We start from the raw sequence: 18,335 nt of genomic DNA, 5'->3' as shown, positions 1-18,335 counted from the left end.
TGTACTTTAATGCACACCGAACTTTACCGCCGTCAAGGAAATTTGATTTATTGCCTGATTCACGTCTTTGTTATTATCACTCCGTAGTAGTTACAGTAATCCGGTAACTTATCAACCCCAGCGTGTCCGGTTGCTAAGCGACGGGTGACATCGGTGGGTTCATGTGTTAGCATCGTCGCTCTCGCTCCGGGTGTGTGTGTGTGTGTGTGTGTGTGTGTGTGTGTGTGTGTGTGTGTGTGTGTGTGTGTGTGTGTGTGTGTGTGTGACAGGGAGAACGAGTGCTATGCAGAGATGAATGGACGGAACGATTTTTAGATTTCCAAATCGCGCTATTAAAAAAATAAATAATAATAATAATAATAATAAAAAAAAAAAGACAGAATCAATTCGTGGCGCTCGATGTTGATTCTGTGGCGCCGCGCCACACAATGGTCTATGTATGGGAAACACTGGGTTGAGTTGCCCGCGTACTTGTACAGGTTGACAGAGCTGTGGTGGGATGTGAGCGTGTTTGTGTAAAGGGAGAATAGCCAGGGTGAGAGAACACAGCCTTGGGGTAGGGCCGTTGCACCAAATCCTGGGCCCCTATACTATAGGTACTGATGGACCCCCCTGCGCTAAGTTGTTGACGGGGGGTATGGAGCGATTGTTGACGGGGGGGGGGGGGGGGGGGTATGGAGCGATTGTTGACGGGGGGGGGGGGGGGTATGGAGCGATTGCTGACGGGGGGGGGGGGGTGTATGGAGCGATTGTTGACGGACGGGGGGGGGGGGTGTATGGAGCGATTGTTGACGGGGACGGGGTAAGACGTGTCCGATAAGTAATTTTATTATTTTATTTTTTTTATTATTTTTTTTCATGGGCCCCCCCTCTGCCTTGGGCCCCCCCACAACTGTCCCCCTTGTCCCCGCAGTCCGTCGGCCCTGGGTGTGCCTGTACTGAGGAAGAGAGGGGAGGATGTGGTATTTTTGATCTTCACCTTTTGTTGCCTGTTCCAGAGAAAGCTTTGAATCCAGTGACAGATGCATGGGTCGATGTTCATGTCCAGTAATGTATTGAATAGTTTGGCCGGGTTTATGTGTTGAATGCAGAGCTGAAATCCATGAACAGGATGCGGGCATATGTGTTGGCGGACGCCAGGTGGTTCAGAATGTGATGAGTTGCTAAGATGACGGTGTCTTCAACTGACCTGTTGGCTCTGTATGCAAATTGATATGGGTCCATGAGGGGGGTGGTGACAGATTTCAGGTGATTTAGTATGATGCGCTCAAATTATTTCATAACTGCTGATGTCAAGGCAATGGGTCTGTAGCCATTGAGGCAGGAGATGGTCTTGGTTTTGGGAACTGGGATGATGATGGATTCTTTGAAGCAGTTGGGTACTGAGCTTTGGCAGAGGGAGGAGTTGAAGATGTTGGTAAAAACCCCAGCCAGCTCCGCAGCACAGTGGTGGAGAGCGGAGGGGCTAATGTTATCTGGGCCGGGGGCTTTATTCCTCTTAAGTCCCTTGAAGGTGCTCCTTACCTCCTCCTCGTAGATGGTGAAAGGGGGGGAGGGAGAGGGTCTGGGAGAGATGGTGGTGGAACCGGTGCCTGCTCAAACCTCCCATAGAAAGTGTTAAAGGGGCCCTATTATGCCCTTTTTTACTGTTCATTATTTAATTTGTTTGACTTCATAGAATTGATTTACAAAAATAAAGGGTTGTCTAGCACATTATTTTTTCTCATACTTTATGAGTATTACAACTAGGGATGGGCACGAGTAGTAAATACCAAACTCGAGTGATCGAAGGAATTCCTCGAGGATCAATCGAGTACTCGTTTAATCGAATCTATTTTTAGAATGCAACGCATCTGCAGCAGGAATAGGCCTAATGATGAACGGCAATATTACCAACCAAACATGTAATGCTTATTCGCCATCAAAACAGTCAGAGTTATCAGAGTATTCATTATTTATTTTTGCAAACGTTCAAAACACATTTTCCTTACGAAAAGAAATATTCGTCTCACAATTTAAATCACGTCGAACCAAGGCCTGTATCGTTTTTAAAAAAACAAAAACTAAACAAGTAGCCTGACTTAGGAATGCGCGATATAAACGATAGACGATATAAACGATAAAAAATGGCCTACGATAGAGATCTTAGTTATATTGCTCTATCGCGATAATGCATGTTTGACGCGATCTATCCATTTTACCCGCGAAATATAAAGTGCCACGAGCTGCAACCGTCTGCAACGCATCGTCCGCGACCCGCAAAATTTAAAAAGAGCCACGAGCTGCGACTAGCTGCATGCATCATCCGCGACCCGCGAAATTTGAAAAGCCGTGAGCTGCAACCGGCATCAACGCATCATCATCTAAGTAAATATGGCTGAAAGCCAAACGGAGGAGCTGGTGAAAAAGAAAGGTGCAACTTCCATCATTTGGAATTGGTTTGGATTTAAGCGGACCGACGAGCAGCAGCAAGCTATACTCTGTAGAGTGTGTGGGGCAACAATTCTGGCTAAGAGCGGTAACACGACTAACCTGTTTTACCACCTCAAAACGAAACATATCGGTGAATACCATGAGAGCCAGGCAATGCAGCCAACCCCAAGCTCAAGTCTGAAGAACGCAGTAAAGAAAAAACAGGAACCGATCCAGTCCTCCATCCAACAATCATTTTCAAAGGGAACACCTTACAATAGGAAGAGCCCGCGATGGATGGAAATTACAAGGGCCATAATTGTTTACTTGTGTAAGGACATGGTCCCCTTTCAAGCAGTAGAGAGGCGCGGCTTTAACGCCATGATCAAAGCTATTGATCCACGATACGAGGTGCCTAGCCGCAAATACTTTACAGAAACAGAGATGCCAAAATTGTATGCCGAGCTCCGCGAAAAGGTTGAAAAAGAGATGTGTGACTTGAAATACTTCGCCACTACAACAGACCTGTGGTCGAGCCGTACCATGGAGCCTTACCTCAGCCTGACCATTCACTATATAACGGACGATTGGAATCTTGGCAGCCGGTGTTTGCAGACGTCGTACTTCCCCTCTGAACATACGGCCGAGGAGATAGCACAAGGACTCAAGGAAGCGCTTGAGTCATGGGGTTTTAAAGAAGAACGCCAAGTGTGCATCACTACAGATAATGGATCGAACGTGGTCAAGGCCGCGTCTCTGAATGATTGGACCAGGCTGCAATGCTTCGGACACAGGTTGCACCTTGCCATCGGTAGGTTAAAACATTTTGTCCATAATATAATAATATTTTAACATGAGATAGCAAAATTTAAATGGACCCTTCTGATCCGATTATATTTCTAATCGGAATAGATCTATTCCTATCATGCAATCTTAATGTAAGCTACTGTAGGCCTATATATGGCATTCACAAAAGTGGTGAGCGTACGTTCGAATGTCTCTCGCGCTGTTATGTTGCTCTTGACTTATATGATATATGTAAGGGATAATGTTGTCCAGAACGCCGGTCATTATCGGGAAAATAAGCACTGACAGGGCGAACCGGACCCCGACGCGCAGCGGAGGTGCGCTTCGCCCTGAAGGGTATTATTTTCGATAAAGACCGACGTTCTATATATTATCCCGCTGATTACAAGGCTAATTGCCAAAACGAAAAAATATCTTCACACGGTGTGTCTTTTTACAATTACCATTCGTAGTGATGATCAGAAGAGAAATAGTCCGCAAATAGCGCGTGTTATCCACCGCAGCTAACATCATGAATAAAAAAAGAGAGCCGCAATTTTTCTCAAAAGTTATAGCTCTAATAGTAATGTTGCATTTGCGTTGAGAGATGTAGATTAATCCTCTGTTCAGTTGTATAGCCAATGCTATTTTAATGTTGCATTTAAATAGCGTGTGTGTGTGTGTGTGTGTGTGTGTGTGTGTGTGTGTGTGTGTGTGTGTGTGTGTGTGTGTGTGTGTGTGTGTGTGTGTGTGTGTGTGTGTGTGTGGATTATAGATTAAATTAACTAATAATATCTTACAAATTTGTCAACAGAAAAAAGCGTGAAAGACCCCCGAATCGACCGTGCGGTAGCCTTGTGCAAGAAGATTGTGAGTTCCTTTTCACACTCTTGGAATAGAAGAAAAGAGTTGAAGAAAGCCCAGGCAGCGCACAATCTTCCCTTACATCGACTCATCACAGAAACTCCAACAAGGTGGGGTTCACGCCAGATGATGATCCAGAGGGTGCTAGAACAAGAGAAGGCCCTATCACAGGTACTGAGGGCAAACAGGAAAACCAGGCACCTGGTACCCACTTGGCAAGATACAGATGTCTTGGAATCTGTGAGCAAGACCCTCGGCCCACTGCTGGAATTCACAGACGCGCTGGGGAACAGCGTCTGGGGAACAGTATGTCAGTGTGTCCTACATCAAACCTGTTCTCCATCTTTTTAATAACACTGTTCTTGCTGCAGCTGAAGATGACACTGAGCTGACCAAGGACATGAAAAAAGTCATCCTGGAGTACCTCAACGAGAAGTACTCGGACCCAGAAACGGTTGACCTTCTGGATATGGCCTCCTTGGTCGACCCATGGTTCAAAGATACATATATAGCTGATGACCGCCAGGAGTTCATGAAGACCAGAGCAGTGGCAGAAATTCAGTCAATGTTGGAGGTGCAAGCTCCAATGGTCACAGAGCCACACACAAACACAGGAGTTGCAGCTGACGGTGCTGAAGCTGCTGATGTACCTGTTGAGAGGCAAGCCAAGAGGGTGAAACGGAGCCTGGGAAGCTTTTTCAAAAAGGCCTCAGATGGCACAGCCGCTCTCGCTGACAGAAAGGCCATCGAAGTGGAGCTAAAAAGTTACCTGCAGACAATGCAGGTTGATGGAGAGACTGACCCACTGAACTGGTGGCGGCTGTACCAAACTAATTTTCCAAGGTTGGCAAGACTAGCCCAGAAATATTTCTGCATCCCGGCCACAAGTGCTCCTTCTGAAAGGGCATTTAGCATTGGTGGTAACATAGTTACATGCCATCGGTCTCTGTTGAAGCCAGAGACTGTGGACAAGCTTGTGTTCCTGGCGAATAATCTTTAGACCTGTAACAACTGAAAAACGGTGCAAACACAAAATCTCAGTGAGTTCCCATTCCTAAGATTTGTTGTTTTTCTGTTCTTTGCATCTTTTTTTACCTTCATTTGGTGCGTTCTGCACGGTTTTTGCACTTTTTACTGTCTATGGCACTACTGTTAAGAAATTTTATACTTGAAAGTAAACATGTTCTTTAGTTGACATATATGTCCCTTATACTGGAAGTGTATTCTTTATTCAAAAAATGTATTATACTAATTTCATGTTCATTTCAAAATTGTATGTGTGCACAATAAATGTTCTCAAAACGACATACTACGTTTCTTTCTTCTTTTGTTTTATACATTTAGCAGTTTGGCTTTGCTTAGAGTCTATGTAACCTGTTCTGAAATGGTTATATTATGATTTACGTATATATCGTGATATATATCGTTATCGCAATAGCTGCAATGTATATCACAATATGGATTTTAGGCCATATCGCCCATCCCTAGCCTGACTAGGGCTGTCGCAATAATCGCAAAAATGAAATATCGCGATATTTAGAGCACACTGCGGTAGATAATGGGCCATCGCGATCACCGCATATGACCTGGTGCGGGTTGCGCGTTCATGAAACTGACCGTGGAATTCTAGAATGAAACGTGCGTTGCCATGATAACCATTCATTAACGTTCATTAATTTAGTAATGGTGAACTCGCGTTGGATAACGCGAGTAACGCGCCTAACCTGACGCTTGATCATTGTGTGGTGGTTCAACGCTTCCAACGCGTCAACGCGCCAACGCAGCTAGATGAGTCCATGTCCATGCAAGTGAACGGAGCGTTCCCTCTTCGTCATAACTATCAAACCAAACATCCTTCACATTCACCGAGCGAACATTATGAAAGTAAAATGCACATCTCTCTCTAAAAATGTTTCCATAAACGCATTTAATGGCGTAACTATGTTAATATTTCCACCCAGAATAAAGATAGTTGTCGGCCGTGGCTGCGCTGGAGTCCGAGGTAGGAAACCCAAACGCCGCCGTGTTTGGGTGATAGAGTTTAGATCGGGTTAGATTAAATAATCTCTGATATAAAATCTCTGATATAAATAACAATAATCGGGTTAAATAACTTCACATGGTGTGTCTGGTGTGTTTCCAGCATTCGTATCAGCAGAGAAATAGTCCGCCAAGACGTTGAGGTTGCTAAGCATCCAGAGACCCTGTCCATGCAAGTGAACGGAGCCTTCCCTCTTCGTCATAACTATCAAACCATTCTCCATGGCAACTGGTTCCACACAAACCTTCAGCTCCGTTGTGTCCGAAAAGTTCGCTGACAAAACTCTGGTTACGGGTGTGTTTTGAATTTAAATGTGCATTATCTCGCTTAAACGGCATTTTAAAAAATTGTGCAATAATATCGCATACCGCGATATTGCGCCCCCTGTTTTCACCGCGGTGAAAATTCCTCAACCGTGACAGCCCTAAGCCTGACCATTGAAAATATTTTTTATCTGCAAATAAAACGGCAGCAAATGGACTATGGAAATATTCAGCGTTGTGATCTTCTCTACCCGGCCGGGATTACAGCTGCGTCTTGCGGCGGTGAAAATAGCCGACACACTTGGTTGCTGCGGGTCTGCTTTCCCGAACTCACCGTTGTGTTTCAGGAGCATATGTTGCCGCATAGTACTTGTAGTACTCTGGTAGCTCCATTTCGCTTGGCATATTTTACATTTCACCTTATGATCACCTATTTCTTTCAAGCATTTCAATTCTTCGCTGCGCTTTGCTTTAACCGCCATCTCTCAACTTTTTGAATTCTGGCGTGCCTGCACACGGAACGGCACGCGCCACACAGAAATTTGATACATTTCATTTGCTTTGTGGATGCGTTAGTGGCGCCGCACAGAAAATTGATACACTTGCTTCAGAAAACTTTGTTTATGTGTGTATATGCAAACTCGAGTTTGCCTGTCCACTAACCGAGTTCATTTGTAACGAGGAGTACTCGGGTAATCGATTCCTCACGCCCATCCCTAATTACAACCCCTATGTGAAACACCCTGTTGCTTAGAATTTTGAGGCATTTAGAATCTTGGTGCTGACCGGGTGCTGACGTCTCTTCAGGCACTCTGTCACTCTGTCTATGGCTTCAGTGCTACCTTACCAATTTGAGCCTGAGTTGGACCCCGAAAGCGATAATGGAGCAGATCACGCTAATGACGAGCGCGATTTTAGTCTTAGAATGGACCAGGACATTTCACAGTGGTAAGTTTTTTGTTTATGCTATTATACACACACGCGATTTATTATGTATTTAGCGTAGCTTTTCAGACTTAGCTTGCGGCTAGTAGACTACTCGTACTCTTCAAGGGTCCGTAACAAGCTTTTTATGTCCCGAAATGGCATATTGTTGACTACTTTTGTCCATCAAAATACACCATTATAACATATAACATCTCTACTCCCTAGGTGCAACTGTGGGAATTGTGCCACTATGCCCAACGAAGTGAAGAACGTCTGCTGTAGAGTAATCCCAAAGGTAAAACTGATGAGCTTTAGGCTAAGCTACAGTTTGTTAAGAACGATGTCATGTAATTTATCTATCATCTTCGGAGGATGTATATATATATATATATATATATATATATCCTCAGAAGATGAGTAGCCTACCACTATCATCACAAAACATTATAATTAACTAAACTATATTGCATGTTTAGATCATCTCTACCATATAGCAACAGTAATATCAGTCCACTTGTAATGGAAAACGAGTAATCTCATCATTCTCACCTGTTTGTTGTAGTTCCAGCCAACTGTACCATGTTTGTTATGTGAATTCATTAGTGATAACATTTTTTGTAAATAAAAATCCTACTCGAATAGATATTGCTTCAGCAATACCAGTTACGAGAAATCTCACCTGTTCACTGTTGTCTCAGCCATGTGTTTACAATAGCAATCATTGTTATGTAGAACTAATCAGTGATTTAAAAAAAATGTTCAATAAAAGTATGACTGGAAAACAGATGTTGCTTCCTGAATCTGTATTGTCCTATGCAGTCATGTTGTACTGAATGAGCCAAGTGCCAGAATCAATAACCTGCATGACACAACCTGCATGACACAACATGCACACAAACACATACAGTCTACAAAATATCTACAAGTATGATTATGGACCTGTGAGGCACACAACAGATGAAGATTAAGTCATTTTGGCTGTAAGCTCCCACTAAACAAAACCAAAGCAATATTATACTATTAATATTATTATGTGATTTGAATCAATTTACCATTCAAAGAAAAACAAACTATAGGGCCGCGAGGTACGGGGCCTTACCGTGCACCCTCACCTCCTAACGAAGCCAACTATTTTTTTATGTTGAGCATGGTCAGACCATTCAAAAAGAGTTGGTTTCGTTTGGAGGTTGGGGCTGCACAGTAAGGCCCAGTATAGGCCCAGCCTATAAGAGGTTATTGTTGAAAACAGTTTAACAGAAAGTTCCGCTCCTTGTCCCTTATAGGGGTGTGCCAAAATATCGATACTGCGACATATCGCGATATTTCGTCTTGCGGGACGTTATCGATATGCTGACGCCAAATATCGATAGTTAAAGGTCCCATGACATGAAAATCTCACTTTATGAGGTTTTCTAACATAAATATGAGTTCCCCTAGCCTGCCTACGGTCCCCCAATTGCTAAAATTTGCGTTTGGTGTAAAACGAGCACTAGCTGTTCTGCTCGCCTTTGAAAAAACGGGAGGCTCAAGTGCGCTGATTTGGAATGTCTGTATTCTTGACGTCATCAGGAATCTCAGCTCCTCCCCTTACTCTGCCTGGCCCGCCCAGAGACGTTGGCCCGCCAATGAGACTCGACCGTGCGAGCGCCACATGTGTGTGTGTTTGTGTGAATACACACACTGTAATGCAAGTGTTTTATAATTCCCTCAGTACAAACGACAGCAACGAGTTTCCTTTTTGTTTACTGGCAGGATTTATTTGGTTCATCCAGACCGTGAAAACTGTAATCAAAAAACATAATACACAAATACAATAATCACTAGTCAAAATAATAACAAGCCATACAGTAATATCCCAACATTGTCCTGGTAATGTCGTCACTTTCAATTAGGCTACTGTATACACAATACACTTTGGTTACATATAATACAACAAAACACAAAGACCAATCTAACTAAGCCCAACATGTGTTAGCCCTTAACGGTGTTAGCCCTTAGCTGTATAAAAACAATTTAATACAAACAAGAACAGAAAACACACACAAAAAACGTCAGCAAAACATACCTTAGTAGCTGCATTGCATGAGGAAAGTTGTGTAGCTTGGCATTACTCTGTAGGATTGTTTATCTTGATGCTAAGAGCTATTTTGCAGATGCATCAGCACTGAAAAACATGTACTAAATCAGCGGACTTTTTTGATGAGTGTTACGCTAAAGTATGTCCTGACGGAAACGGGCGATACAAAAACAAAGGTTCCGCCTTAGAGAACTTTGGTTCCTACCAAAATAAATAACTCAGAAATACTGCGCTGACTGACACAGAGGCAGTTACACTCCCACCAAAACATATCACATGTATATGATTTCCTTCAACTATTGAGAGACAACATACTGCGTAGTAAGGATAAACAAAAAAACTAAACTTCAGTCCTTGGCTTCCCCAGAGAACGATCACCATGACTGCACCTGTAGTGAGACAGATAGAGAGAGAGAGGGGAGGAAAAGAAAGAGAGAGGTCGGAGTCTTCAGTCTGCTTCCATCAGCGTCACCGTCTTATGGATGGGCCTTTCCAGGTGGACAGGTTTGGAGATACGCTTTCCTTTCTCATCAAGGGTTGAGTCGCTGATGAGCAACTTGAGTCTTCGCACCTTCCCATCCTTTCCTGGGTACACTTCGATAACCTTTGCCATCCTCCACTGGTTACGTGCTGTAGTATCATCTTGCAGGAGTACAACATCGCCGACCTTTGCATTCCTGCGATCTTTGGTCCACTTCTGTCTCTGTTGGAGGCTCAGGAGGTACTCCTTCTTCCATCTTGTCCAAAAGTGGTTGGATAAGAATTGAACTCGACGCCATCTCTTGCGTAGGTATAGATCTTCCTTGACGAACTTCCCAGGAGGTGGAGCGAGTATCGTGGACTTCATGGTCAAAATGTGGTTTGGTGTCAGGGGCTCTGGACTGGATGAATCATTTAGACAATCAGTGCTCAGAGGTCTACTGTTCACTATTGCCATGACTTCATACAGGAACGTTCTTAGAGAGGAGCAGTCAAGCTGCGTAGCTGACTGTTCTAGAATGGACGTCAAGACACTTCTTATGGTGCGAATTTGTCTTTCCCAGACGCCACCCATATGACTTGAAGCTGGGGTGTTCATGATGAACTCACATCCAAGCTGCTTGAGCTCTTCCTGATCCATTTCTTTCAATGCTTCAGCAAACTCTCGTCTTGCTCCGACGAAGTTTGTTCCTTGATCACTTCTTATCTGACGTACCTTTCCACGAATGGCGATGAATGAACGCAATGCGTTAATGAAGGCATCCGTGGTCATATCGTCAAGCATCTCAACGTGAACCGCTCTGGAACACATGCAGGTAAGTAACAATCCATAACGCTTTAGCTCTTTCCTTCCTTCCTTTACGTAGAATGGTCCAAAACAGTCCATACCGCAGTAGGTGAATGGAGGAGCTGTTTCCATTCTGTCCTCTGGAAGGTCTGACATTTTCTGCTGTTCAGTGCATCTTCTGAACTTCCTGCACTTAGTGCACTTGTAGATATGGGATGATACAGCCTTGCTGCAGCCCAGTATCCATATGCCATTAGATCGGAGCGCATTCATGGTCATTCCTCGTCCTTGATGGTACACTCTTTCATGATAGTGCTTGACAAGTAAATTTGACACATGACTGTCCTTTGGAAGGACCGCTGGATGCTTCACCTGTGGATGTAGGGCAGCATGAGTTAAGCGGCCTCCAACTCTGAGGACACCTTGGTCATCCAGGAATGGACTTAACCGGTGCAACTTATTGGCTTTGCCCTTGACTGGCGTCTCCTTGTCACTTTGGAGTAACTGTATATCTTGTGAGAAGGTTGCTTCTTGAACCATCTTGATTATTGTCAACTCCGCTTCTCTCCTTTCCTCCAAACTGCAGGCTTCACAGGACTTTGGCTGAAGCCCTTTAATTTCTTTCACATGGCGCTGGAGTCTGGCGATAGCTTTCACCATTTTGGACCAGTCTGAAAACTTGTGTAGGCGATCTAGCAGCGACTTGACTTCTTTCGCCTGGGTGTCGAGAACCTGGACCTTCTTAAGCTCAGGATCGTCATATGTGATCTCTCCCACCTTGACATCTCCACTTGGTAACTCCTTCTGCCAAAGAAAGTCTGGGCCTGTGAACCAGTTAGAGGATACCAGTTGCTCTGCTGTGAGACCTCTTGAGGCGTAGTCTGCTGGATTATCTTCTGAAGCCACATACTTCCATTGTGTAGACTCTGTGCTTTGCTTGATGCGTTCCACACGATTTGCCACAAACACGTGAAATCTTCTGGCTTCATTATTGATGTAACCAAGGACCACTCTTGAATCAGTCCAGAAGACTTCTTGTAGGCATTCTATTTCCAGTTCTTTCTTGAGCATGTCACTGGTGCGGACAGCTACCACTGCTGCTGACAGCTCGAGTCTTGGTATGGTTGTGACCTTAGTAGGAGCGACTCTCGACTTTCCCATTACAAAGGAACAGTGGACTTCACTTGACGTACTCACTGCTCTGAGGTACGAGCACTCTCCATAGCCTGACTCACTGGCATCGGCGAAATGGTGGAGTTCGTAGTGTTGGACCTTGAAGCTTGATGGAACGTAGCATCTTGGAATCTTCACCTCGGCTAGATTTCGCAGGTCTTGAAGCCAGCTTTCCCACAGAGGTCGTAGGTCATCAGGTAAGGTGTCATCCCAACTGAGCTTGTCACGACACATCTGCTGCAGGATCTGCTTTCCCAACAAGATGAACGGTGCCACAAATCCAAGAGGGTCGTAGACTGAAGCGACTGTGGACAGGACTCCTCTTCGAGTAAGTGGATTCTCCTTGACGATTACTCTGAACTGGAACTCATCAGAAGCCACGCACCACTGCACACCGAGTGCTCTTTCCATGTGCAGTTCACCCAGTGCCATGTCCTTGTCTTCGGCAGCTGCAGCACATTCTTCTTTTGGGATTGCGTCTAGGACCTTCTTGCTGTTAGAGATAAACTTATGCAGCCGGAGTTTGCCTGTGCTGCAAAGTTCTCTTGCTTCTTTCACCAGTTGGATCGCTTGGTCTTCGGATGCTACACTTGACAATCCATCATCCACGTAGAAGTTCCGTTGAATGAACTTTATGGTGTCGTCACTAAAGTTTCCTTGTCCTTCAGCAGCGACATGCTTCAGCCCATAGTTGGCACAGCCAGGTGACGATGCTGCACCAAACAAGTGGACTTTCATCCGATAGATGGAAGGTTGGCTTTCGAGATCTCCATTGTCCCACCAAAGGAACCGCAGGTAATCTTGGTCTTCTGCCTTAACATGGAACTGGTGAAACATGCGTTCGATGTCACACATGATTGCCACAGGACCTCTTCGGAAGCGATACAGAACTCCCACCAAGGTGTTTGTCAACTCAGGACCCGTCAGGAGGTGGTCGTTCAAGGACGTTCCTTGGTACTTGGCGGAGCAATCGAAGACAACGCGTATCTTCCCAGGCTTTTGTGGATGATACACCCCATGATGCGGAATGTACCAAGCTGGAGCTTTGTGGATGTCTTCCTCCGGGACCCTTTCTGCATCTCCGCGTCTTATGGTCTCATCCATGAAGGTCTTGTAGTCTTTGTAGTACTGGTCGTTTCTTCTCAGCCTTCTTTCTAGGCACCTGAGACGATGGATAGCACAGATCTTATTATCAGGTAAGTTAGGTCTTTCTTTCTTGAATGGCAGCGGCATTTCGTAATGACCGTCGCTCTTTAACTTGATGCTCTTTTCCATTTTTGACAGGAACCTTAGATCTTCTTGAGAGATGGGGCTGGTTTCCGACTCTCTTTCAACGAAGTCAGACTCCAGCATCTTGATGACATCTGCAGGTAAGAGAACTTCTTTGATCTGTGTCCTACAGACATAGTGCACTTCCTTTGTGAGGTCTGAAGAGGACGGTAGACCTGGCATCACTTGCTTCACCATGACTTGGTGACTTATTCCAATTGCATCTCCATAGTTGAGACACGGGTTGCCATATCCCACTACACTCCAGCCCAAGTCTGTCTTTTGTGCAAACGGCTGGTGTTCCTCACCAGGCACCACTTGTCTTGGAACGAGGGCTTGGGCACAGTTGTAGCCAATTAACAGGCCGACATCACAGCTTTGCTGAGGAGCGATCTCATCTGCAATGTGTTCAAGATGAGGCCATGCTTTCGCCGTATCTGGTGTGGGAATATGGTCTCTGTTTGCAGGGATAAACTCTCTTGAGTAAGTCACTGGAAGAGTGATTATCTTGTCTGAATAAAAACCTCTAACTTGTAGACCAGCTAGCTTCCGACAGGACACGATTGTGTTTCTTGAAGCCAACGTGGAGAGGTTTAGCTGAACTGGTTCACTCCTAGCATTGAGAGCCTTCGCTGTCTCGTCGAGGATAAAGGTTGTGTCACTTTGTGTATCAAGGAGTGCGTACACCAGAACTTCACGACTTGGTACACTTGTAGATGACACCCACACTGGAATTATTGTGGAGGTATGCGTGTCTCCAACATTCTGGATGACTCTAAGTGCCGTCGCCTCACGTGATGGTCTCTCTGACTGGTCTTGTGACTGTTCATTCTTCCTTTCTTTGTACTCTTCTTTGTCTTTGTCACTGTACCTTGCTCTGTCAGATCTTGTAGACATCCTTTCTTCCTTGGTGCGATCGTCATGAAGACAAGTTGGGTGTCTTCTCTCACAGGTGTCGCAGCTGTCTCTTTCTCTACAATCTCTAGATCGGTGGCCAAATTTGAGACAGCCAAAACACAATTTATTTTCTTGAACAAACTTGATTCGCTCCAAGATTGTCCCTTGCATAAACTTGTAACACCTTTGTAGACTGTGTCCTGCCTTCTCACAAAAGACACAGCTTGTGACGACGGCTTTCTCATCTGAGGTGGTTGCTAACACCTTTGCTCCAGGACCTCCGCTCTTTACACACTTGTCTGGAATCCTTTCACTTGGCTTAAGAGCATGAAGAGATGTTATTGGGCTGCAAGCGATTTTAGCTTCACGTGTGAGAAACTTGACAAACTGGCTGAAGCTCGGGAACATGTGAGTGTCTTCTTCTGCTTCTATGACTTTCCTATTCCACCTTGAAGTCACCCAGTCTGGGAGTTTAGAGAGAATTTTCTGGTTCTCGTTGCAATCATTAAGTATTTCAAGACCTCTGATCTGAGACATGGCTGCCTCACAGCAGCGCAGGAAGTCGGCGAGTTCTTGAAGTTCCATGCTGCCTTTGGAGCTTATCTTGGGCCACGCGTCGAGCTTCTCTCTGAAGGCCTTGGCGATGAGGAATGGATTGCCGTATCGCTCTTCTAGGATGTCCCATGCTGCATAATATGCTGGCTCTGTGCCAAGTAAAAAGTAGCTCTCTATGGCCCTTTTAGCAGATCCACCCACATACTTGCGTAGATAATATATCTTCTCTTCAGCTGGTATGTTCTTCCTGTCAACGAGCGTCTGAAAGGACACTTTCCAGTCGTTGAATCGGAGTGGGTCACCACTGAACACTGTAGGTTCAGGTAGAGGAATGCGACTCGCACTGATGGCTTCTGCGAGCGCTTTGACGAGAGCTGTTGTGCCATCTTCATATTTGTTTTCTTGCCTTGCTTGTGCTACAGCTGGTGGTGTAGAATGGTGCCGCAGTGGGCTAGTTTGAGGCTTGACTTCTTCTTTCTTCACAGAGACACGATGGAGAAGAACATTTATTTCTTCATCTGAGCCGTCGCCCTTAGTTGCCGGACATGAATGTATACTCTGGTCATATACTTGCTGTCGTGCCTCGGCAGCCTTTAGCTTCTTAATAGTCTCCAATCGATCTAGTTCTCTGCGCTTGGCTTCTAGCACTCTTTGTCTATCTGCATTTTCAGCCTCTTGTTTGGCTTTTAGCTGAGCGGCTTCAACTTCCAGTCTCTGAAGCTCTTTAATATAATGCTCTTGCTCCAGCTGTACTTCTAAGGTGGCTTTGTTGGCAGCAACCTCAGCAGCTGCACTCTTCCTGCTTGCAGAGGAGCACTTAGTGTGGCGAGAGCTAGTGCCTGTCCTTCCTGAGGCTACAGACATTACCTCTTCAATGACTCGATGTTCTTCATGTCTTTGACTTGTAGTATGCCTATGGGCTGTAGCTTCCTCCCTTGCATCTATAAGGTCCATTGCATCCTTAACCATCTTCTTTGTTACTGTTTCACAGGTGTCGATTTTGCGACGTGTGTTAAGGTCAGGAACCTCAAGGCGTTTCCAATCGTCATAAACGTCATTTAGACTCCTAGAGGTATTGCGTACTTTAGTAATTTGTCCATCTAGCAGGTCGTCTGAGCACTTTCCACTCAGCGCTTGGTTGGCTTCTTTAGTGGCATCCTTCCACTTCTCATAGCACACACTGAACCGATGTGCAACCTTTATTACTTGCTCATCATGCTGTTCTTGACCCTTTTCCGTCATTCTGCGGACTCTTTGGCCTAATGGTGGCTCTTCTGAGGAAGCGGGGTTGTCCACTATGATGCCTTCAGTCGCTTGTGGCTGCACGGTTGAGCTGTGCTCGTGCACACACTCTGTCTTGTCAGGTGCGTGTGACTCCATGTCTGGGAAATGTACATCTGCAATTGTGTGCTCTTCGCCATTTCGGGACATCTTACTTGCCTTACTGTTGTCATTCACTGCTCTTTGGTGCTGTCTTCGTGAGCAGTTAAGTTTTCACTATAATTCCCTCAGTACAAACGACAGCAACGAGTTTCCTTTTTGTTTACTGGCAGGATTTATTTGGTTCATCCAGACCGTGAAAACTGTAATCAAAAAACATAATACACAAATACAATAATCACTAGTCAAAATAATAACAAGCCATACAGTAATATCCCAACATTGTCCTGGTAATGTCGTCACTTTCAATTAGGCTACTGTATACACAATACACTTTGGTTACATATAATACAACAAAACACAAAGACCAATCTAACTAAGCCCAACATGTGTTAGCCCTTAACGGTGTTAGCCCTTAGCTGTATAAAAACAATTTAATACAAACAAGAACAGAAAACACACACAAAAAACGTCAGCAAAACATACCTTAGTAGCTGCATTGCATGAGGAAAGTTGTGTAGCTTGGCATTACTCTGTAGGATTGTTTATCTTGATGCTAAGAGCTATTTTGCAGATGCATCAGCACTGAAAAACATGTACTAAATCAGCGGACTTTTTTGATGAGTGTTACGCTAAAGTATGTCCTGACGGAAACGGGCGATACAAAAACAAAGGTTCCGCCTTAGAGAACTTTGGTTCCTACCAAAATAAATAACTCAGAAATACTGCGCTGACTGACACAGAGGCAGTTACATGTTTCTTGTCGGTTCTTTGACGTGTCTTGTATTTCCACAACGAGACTGTTGTGGGGGTTATGTTATCTCAGCCATGGTTGAGAAGGAATTGGGAGAAAGGAACTTTGGCTTTGACTGGCTGAAGTACATGAACAGCGTCATGCCGCCGGTTGCCGCGAGGCACCATCGCCCGGCAGCGGGCAGCCGGCAGCAGGCAGCGCGCGGTTCAGTCGACTTCAGGTTGATGTGAAAGTGGAAGAACCAGAGACGTCGCAGAACCCGACAAAGTCGTTTGTGATTCATAATATCGTCTGGAGGCGCACACCGCTTTTGGCCGTGATAATATGTATTAAATGATATTGATTTATATGTATTACATGATATTATTTAGATATAGAGCTCCAGGACTGTATCGCAAGTGTTGTACACTTCCTTGTTATTTGGATAAGCGTTCTGTCGGACTCTCGTCTCTGGTATTTCTACAACGAGACTCGTATTGGGGGTTATCTCAGCCAAGGTTGAGAATGAATTGGGGGGAAGGAACTTTGGCTTTGACTCCCTAAAGAACATGAACCACGACATGGAGGAGAAAGGGATTGTTGGCGGCGAATGTCTCCAGCTTGAGACCCGCTGAGACCCCACCGGAGGTGCCTAAGCGCTGCCCGGGAACAATCCCTTTCTCCTCCTAGTCGCGGTTCAGTCTACTTCACATTGATGAGGACGTTGAAGAACCAGGAACGTCGGAGAACCCAACGCGGTCGTTTGAGATTCATAATATCGGCTCACAAATCTTTTGGTGGTTATAATATATATTATATGATATAGATATCTATGTAGGCTATATGATAATATTTTGATATAGAGCTCCAGGACTCCCGTGTGTTCTAGAATATTTACAGAACACGGCTAAAGGCTGTGTGCGCCTCGCCATTGCGATACATCCACTGTAAACAGAGCGAATGAAACTAAGCAATGAAATGTTTTCTGCATTTATTTTGTTTTCTAATTTTCTGTTACTTTGCATAAAATGTTTTTGTAATAAATTCTGAATTTCTTCAGTGACACAGATATCGTGATGTATCGTGGGTGAAATTTCTTGCACTATATCGATAATCGCAGAATCGCTGTATCGTGATATTATCGTTATCGTGGGTAAAATATCGTGATAGTATTGTATCGTGTGGTATCTAGTGATACCCAGCCCTAGTCCCTTAGGTTTAAGGCATCTTGCCTATCGCAGCTTTGTAAGCTGGTGTTGGGGATATTTAGGACATAGTTGTCGGGTCGTCATCCCGTCATGTGTGGTGCAGCGGATATGGCAGCAGTTCCCATCTGGTGACTTCGTAGGCTTCAGACCACCTCTGGATTGAAGCGGGAGACGTGACGGGCAACCAGCTCAGCCTTGGGAGTGTGTGTATATTCTGCTGAAAGGTCTGGAGGGATGGGGATAGTCTTCATTTTCTCTTCAAATGATGTTGGGTCCTCAAAAACCTCCATGAGCAGCCTCATGAGGTCATGTACATAGTCTGGAAGATATAGCATTAACATACTAATGAATGTAGCCATAACAATCTGTAAACTGATCTGTGTGTGTGTTTAAAGATTATATTTTACAAACTTACTGAATGTTGGATCTGTTTTCACGGCCTTCACAACGCCTGCCCTGCAGAAGTCGTAGCTTGCTCCTGTG

The 18,335-nt window shown here is 44.8% G+C and overlaps 2 protein-coding genes across 2 annotated transcripts in view; one reads left to right on the top strand and one right to left on the bottom strand.

The window, feature by feature from the left end:
• The window catches only part of LOC115548964 (uncharacterized), a 73,044-nt gene that overhangs the window by 10,422 nt on the left and 44,287 nt on the right, over positions 1-18,335 (top strand). The window lies entirely within an intron of this gene.
• Positions 8,990-15,182, bottom strand: LOC115548474 (uncharacterized). The gene is made up of 2 exons (XM_030363132.1): positions 9,359-15,182; positions 8,990-9,075 (listed from the first exon to the last, which is right to left on the bottom strand). Exon 1 carries the CDS (start codon positions 14,559-14,561, stop codon positions 9,819-9,821), a length of 4,743 nt encoding a protein of 1,580 aa, XP_030218992.1. The 5' UTR covers positions 14,562-15,182; the 3' UTR covers positions 8,990-9,075; positions 9,359-9,818.

The sequence above is a fragment of the Gadus morhua genome, chromosome 8, assembly GCF_902167405.1.
Source record: "Gadus morhua chromosome 8, gadMor3.0, whole genome shotgun sequence".
Taxonomy (NCBI): Eukaryota; Metazoa; Chordata; class Actinopteri; order Gadiformes; family Gadidae; genus Gadus; species Gadus morhua.
The sequence above is the reverse complement of the archived record's forward strand: the minus strand, read 5'-3'. Positions and strand labels throughout refer to the sequence as shown.